The sequence below is a fragment of the Primulina eburnea genome, chromosome 12 (assembly GCF_022965805.1).
Source record: "Primulina eburnea isolate SZY01 chromosome 12, ASM2296580v1, whole genome shotgun sequence".
Classification (NCBI taxonomy): Eukaryota; Viridiplantae; Streptophyta; class Magnoliopsida; order Lamiales; family Gesneriaceae; genus Primulina; species Primulina eburnea.
In genome coordinates, this window is record NC_133112.1 from 2,815,926 (window position 1) to 2,822,511 (window position 6,586).

The window sequence follows — 6,586 nt, forward strand, 5'->3', positions numbered from 1 at the left end:
AAAAAATTAAAATATTTAAGAAAGTTACATAATTTTGAAATTTATTAAAAAAAAAACCTAAACTCCAAGAATTATAATTATATTTATTTGAACTAAAATAAACGACAAATAAATTTTCAATATATTTATACTGTCACAAAACCCACTGATAATATAATAGAAACTAAAAACAAAATAAAAAAAAAATACTCCCTACAAGAAAAATACCTAAACTAACAAAATTTAATTTATTTAATGATTCATTTATATTAATATAGTCTTGTTTGAATATGTTTGATTTGAGTTATTTTTATCCCAAGATTACCAATTCACCAGAAAATCGATGATTTGGTTTTGTTTTCTGTACCGATTAGCCGTGTTTACGTGCAAAAATAAAAAATCTAAGTTACATAAGTACACACAAAGGAAAAAGACTAGAGAAAGGCAGTTACATGGAGGTTGATGCTGAAGTAAAGAACAGTCGAGTATCTTCGTTGGAAGTACAACAACCGTCGTTAGTGGCGGAGCCACTGGAAAAAGTTATTCTGGTGGCCTCTATAGCGGCGGGGGTGCAGTTCGCGTGGGCTCTGCAGCTCTCTCTTCTAACTCCATACGTGCAGCTTTTAGGAGTACCACATAGGTGGGCCGCTTTTATTTGGCTTTGCGGACCCATTTCGGGGATGTTGGTTCAGCCAATAGTTGGCTACTACAGTGATAAATGTACCTCCCGGTTCGGCCGCCGCCGTCCTTTCATCGCCGTCGGGTCAGCCCTGGTTGCCGTTGCCGTTTTTCTCATTGGCTTCGCCGCTGATTTGGGCCATGCAGCGGGTGATCACATCGGGAAGGCTGTGAAGCCACGGGCTATTGCTGTTTTTGTGGTGGGGTTTTGGATTCTTGACGTTGCCAATAACATGTTACAGGTAAGCTAAAAATGCTCGATAAGAAAATTAAATTTTCCATGTCGTTGCTGAAAAAAGCCCCATCAACATCGTTTTCCTTAATTCTTGATGTTGTTCATGTAATGTAAATCGCGGATAAGGATTTACTTTCAAGCATACTGCTCTATCAGCACCGGGTTAGAATGTCAAAATGAGAAAACGCAAGAAAATTACTTATAAAATTATGTAAATAATATGATTCTGAGTTTTTGTTTCTCGAAATCTTTTCCGAGTCTTTTGTTTCCTTCTGCAGGGTCCTTGTAGGGCATTCTTGGCCGATTTATCAGGAAGAAGTGCAAGCAAAATGAGCGCTGCAAATGCTCTGTACTCATTCTTCATGGCAGTGGGGAACGTTCTAGGCTACGCAGCCGGAGCATATACCCACCTTTACAAAATCTTCCCTTTCTCGAAGACCAAAGCCTGCGACTCGTACTGTGCAAATCTCAAGAGCTGTTTATTCATCTCCGTTGCTCTTTTGTTGAGTTTGACCACTCTAGCATTAATCATTGTACGAGAAAAGGAAACACCAAATATCTCATCACCGGAGGCAGCCAAAAAACGAAAGATTCCAGTTTTTGGAGAATTATTGGGTGCGCTTAAGGACTTGCCTAGACCCATGTGGATTTTACTACTGGTAACGTTTCTTAATTGGTTTGCTTGGTTCCCTTTCTTGTTGTTTGATACAGATTGGATGGGGAAGGAGGTGTACGGTGGTCAAGTGGGGGAGGGGAAGTTGTATGATCTTGGTGTGCGTGCTGGTGCACTGGGGCTGATGCTTAATTCTGTGGTATTGGGTTGCACTTCTTTGGGAGTACAATTTTTGGTGCATTCTTTTGGTGGGGTGAAAAAGGTGTGGGGTGGGGTTAACTTTTTGTTGGCTTTCTGTTTGGGAATGACTCTTTGGATCACTAAATTGGCCGAGTCAAGTAGGCGCAGTGTTGCCACCAATGGGAGTGCCGGTGCCACACCGCAGCCGCCTCAGGTTGGTGTTAGGGTTGGAGCTCTGGCCCTCTTTGCTGTTCTTGGGATACCTCAAGCAGTGAGTTTTGTTGATTCTTTGTCACTTGGTTATAATGTATTCTTTGGATATGTAATCTTGGGTACTGAATTTGCTTCAAAATGTCAGACTTAGTGTGCAGATTATTGCATGTGTCTGTTAGGACTTTCAGCATTGATTCGAAAGTCCTGTACCTCCATAGTTCATTAGGGCGAGTCTATTTGATTTTCGAAAGCAGACATGATATCAGTTAAAACAGCCACATAAATCAGTTTTGTCCTGATAGGATTTGGCTGCTTAAAATGCAAATGTGTTTCCAATGGTAATGTTTCAGTAATCTGAACATTCCAAAATTTTTGAAGAAAGGCTGTAGCCTAACATATATCATCTGTTTTGTTAGATAACTTACAGCATTCCATTTACTTTGGCATCCATATTTTCCAGTAATTCTGGTGCAGGGCAAGGTAAACACTGCTTACCTTATCCCTTGGAGTTTTTTCAATCTTTTCATTATCTGATTATGGTAATGACATGGTTAGGTCTTTCACTGGGAGTTCTAAATCTTGCAATTGTCATACCACAGGTATGTAAAATATTCCAGTATTTATTTGAGAAACGACTGTGCGCTAAACTTTTTCATGTGGATGGGAATGAAAATCTTGATTTTTTTGGTTGAAACAGATGATGGTTTCTGTGGCAAGTGGGCCGTGGGATGCCATGTTCGGAGGCAGTAACCTGCCGGCATTTGTGGCGGGAGCGGTGGCAGCCGCTGCCAGCGGTATTGTTGCATTGACAATGCTTCCATCTCCATATTCTGATGTTTCATCAGCCAATGCTTTGTGCACCGGTGGATTTCATTGAATGTTTTGTGTCCCAAGTTTCTTCTCCTTTTTTTTGGGTAAAAACAATCGGCTTGTGTCAAAAAATGTTGGGGAGATGATCCCTTCTATGAAATCACTAGTTAGTTAAATTGGCCTTTGGTTGAACAAAAGAATTAACTAATTAAGTTGTGATCGCATCCAGTGAGCTCTTTGACTTGAAAAATATTTAAGAATAGGAATTTCATCATAATTCAAAAGCATATAATAATAATCTATTGATTTTTTTTAGATATATCCTATTGACTAATTAATGATGGGATTCATTTGAAATTTGCACAAGTTTGTGTGTGAAAGCAGGAAAATGGAAATTTCAGTACAGCACTCCAATTATGTTGCATCTATATCAAAAATTAATATATATGGCTACTATTCCTTCTCACAAATAATCAAATCAAACGAAAATAGAGGGCTTTTCAATTATTCTAACTCGGTTTTTAAAGGATGTTTGAGTAAATTTATGTTAAATAATATAATATCTTCCTATCTATATCTATATAAATATATGGATTGAATTGTGAATTTCCTCAATTGTCCCCATTAAAATTGTATTCTAATAACATTTTGTCTTCCTTTTATGTAATTAGTTAATTATTATTATTAATCCATTGATTAATTATTATTTATTACTCTTTCACTCACTTTTTCAAGAAAATCACTATTATAAATATATGTTTATTTATTTATTTATTTATTTTTTCATTTACTCATTTAACAATAATCATTAATATATTTTTATTTTTAATATCTATATAAATATATGGATTGAATTGTGAATTTCCTCAATTGTCCCCATTAAAATTGTATTCTAATAACACTTTGTCTTCCTTTTATGTAATTAGTTAATTATTATTATTAATCCATTGATTAATTATTATTTATTACTCTTTCACTCACTTTTTCAAAAAAATCACTATTATAAATACATGTTTATTTATTTATTTATTTTTTCATCTACTCATTTAACAATAATCATTAATATATTTTTATTTTTAATTTTTAATCTATCTATATCTATATCTATATAATATAAATATAAATATAAATATAATATAAATATAATATAATATAAATCTATATAAATATATGGATTGAATTGTGAATTTCCTCAATTGTCCCCATTAAAATTGTATTCTAATAACATTTTGTCTTCCTTTTATGTAACCTCAATTGTCCCCATTAAAATTGTATTCTAATAACATTTTGTCTTCCTTTTATGTAATTAGTTAATTATTATTATTAATCCATTGATTAATTATTATTTATTACTCTTTCACTCACTTTTTTCAAGAAAATCACTATTATAAATACATGTTTATTTTCATTCACTCATTCACTCACTTTTTCAAGAAAATCACTATCATAAATACATGTTTATTTTTGTTTGTTTTTCATATATTCATTTAATAATAATCATTAATATATTTTTATTTTTAAATTTAAAATTATTTACTTTAATATTTACATTGACATCAAATTCACAAAAAAAAATCACTATCATAATGTAATAAATTTAAATAAATTGTTAATCTACACTAATTCACAAAAAATCACTATCATAATGTTATAAATTTAATTAAATAATTGTTAATCTGTACTAATCTTCTATATACTAATACTAATACTAATATAAATATATGAATGTGAATTGTGAATTTACATAAATATCATTATCTTCATTTAATAATAATCATTAATACATGTTTTCTTTCTCATCAAATTCACAGAAAATCACTATCATAATGTTATAAATTTAAATAAATTTTTAATATTACGAACATTAAGGTAATAATGGGAAGACGAATAGAGATGAATGTGATTGAACAAAATTAAATTATTAATAAATATTAAGGTCATATAAAATATTTTTTTCACATTTAGAATGAAGATATATTTAGATTACTTATATATCAACAAAAATACGTGATTGAGAGAAAATGTTGGCATGTAAGTGATTTCGTTGCAAATTAACATTTAAGTTATTTAATCAATTTTCAATATATGATGCTAAATACATATTACTATTGTGAATTGTGAATTTACATAAATATCATTATCTTCATTTAATAATAATCATTAATACATGTTTTCTTTCTCATCAAATTCACAGAAAATCACTATCATAATGTTATAAATTTAAATAAATTTTTAATATTACGAACATTAAGGTAATAATGGGAAGACGAATAGAGATGAATGTGATTGAACAAAATTAAATTATTAATAAATATTAAGGTCATATAAAATATTTTTTTCACATTTAGAATGAAGATATATTTAGATTACTTATATATCAACAAAAATACGTGATTGAGAAAAAATGTTGGCATGTGAGTGATTTCATTGCATTTCCTCAATTGTCCCCATTAAAATTGTATTCTAATAACATTTTGTCTTCCTTTTATGTAATTAGTTAATTATTATTATTAATCCATTGATTAATTATTATTTATTACTCTTTCACTCACTTTTTCAAGAAAATCACTATTATAAATATATGTTTATTTATTTATTTATTTATTTTTTCATTTACTCATTTAACAATAATCATTAATATATTTTTATTTTTAATATCTATATAAATATATGGATTGAATTGTGAATTTCCTCAATTGTCCCCATTAAAATTGTATTCTAATAACACTTTGTCTTCCTTTTATGTAATTAGTTAATTATTATTATTAATCCATTGATTAATTATTATTTATTACTCTTTCACTCACTTTTTCAAAAAAATCACTATTATAAATACATGTTTATTTATTTATTTATTTTTTCATCTACTCATTTAACAATAATCATTAATATATTTTTATTTTTAATTTTTAATCTATCTATATCTATATCTATATAATATAAATATAAATATAAATATAATATAAATATAATATAATATAATATAAATCTATATAAATATATGGATTGAATTGTGAATTTCCTCAATTGTCCCCATTAAAATTGTATTCTAATAACATTTTGTCTTCCTTTTATGTAACCTCAATTGTCCCCATTAAAATTGTATTCTAATAACATTTTGTCTTCCTTTTATGTAATTAGTTAATTATTATTATTAATCCATTGATTAATTATTATTTATTACTCTTTCACTCACTTTTTTCAAGAAAATCACTATTATAAATACATGTTTATTTTCATTCACTCATTCACTCACTTTTTCAAGAAAATCACTATCATAAATACATGTTTATTTTTTGTTTGTTTTTCATATATTCATTTAATAATAATCATTAATATATTTTTATTTTTAAATTTAAAATTATTTACTTTAATATTTACATTGACATCAAATTCACAAAAAAAAATCACTATCATAATGTAATAAATTTAAATAAATTGTTAATCTACACTAATTCACAAAAAATCACTATCATAATGTTATAAATTTAATTAAATAATTGTTAATCTGTACTAATCTTCTATATACTAATACTAATACTAATATAAATATATGAATGTGAATTGTGAATTTACATAAATATCATTATCTTCATTTAATAATAATCATTAATACATGTTTTCTTTCTCATCAAATTCACAGAAAATTACTATCATAATGTTATAAATTTAAATAAATTTTTAATATTACGAACATTAAGGTAATAATGGGAAGACGAATAGAGATGAATGTGATTGAACAAAATTAAATTATTAATAAATATTAAGGTCATATAAAATATTTTTTTCACATTTAGAATGAAGATATATTTAGATTACTTATATATCAACAAAAATACGTGATTGAGAGAAAATGTTGGCATGTAAGTGATTTCGTT

The 6,586-nt window shown here is 28.3% G+C and overlaps 1 protein-coding gene across 3 annotated transcripts; it reads left to right on the plus strand.

The window, feature by feature from the left end:
- The first annotated feature begins 382 nt into the window (after positions 1–382).
- Positions 383–2,921, plus strand: LOC140807419 (sucrose transport protein-like). 3 transcript variants are annotated; one of them, XR_012112692.1, is made up of 6 exons: positions 383–899; positions 1,171–1,956; positions 2,044–2,236; positions 2,315–2,378; positions 2,454–2,497; positions 2,596–2,625. XR_012112692.1 is itself a non-coding variant. In XM_073164255.1 (5 exons), the coding sequence occupies exons 1-5, from the start codon at positions 432–434 to the stop codon at positions 2,773–2,775; spliced, it is 1,542 nt and encodes a 513-aa protein (XP_073020356.1). In that variant the 5' UTR covers positions 386–431; the 3' UTR covers positions 2,776–2,917. The 3 variants fall into 3 exon arrangements, 2 of the variants coding, with proteins under 2 accessions (XP_073020357.1, XP_073020356.1); XM_073164255.1 differs by lacking the exon at positions 2,044–2,236 and having other exon boundaries at positions 386–899; positions 2,596–2,917; XM_073164256.1 differs by lacking the exons at positions 2,044–2,236; positions 2,315–2,378 and having other exon boundaries at positions 2,596–2,921.
- The last annotated feature ends 3,665 nt before the right edge of the window (positions 2,922–6,586 follow it).

Bases quoted from the DNA above. Each gene is read 5' to 3' on its own strand.
- LOC140807419 (XM_073164255.1), top strand. From the start codon at position 432: ATGGAGGTTGATGCTGAAGTAAAGAACAGTCGAGTATCTTCGTTGGAA. The intron at 900-1,170 runs GTAAGCTAAAAA...TTCCTTCTGCAG, and splicing joins TTGCCAATAACATGTTACAG to GGTCCTTGTAGGGCATTCTT. The intron at 1,957-2,314 runs GTGAGTTTTGTT...CTGTTTTGTTAG, and splicing joins TTCTTGGGATACCTCAAGCA to ATAACTTACAGCATTCCATT.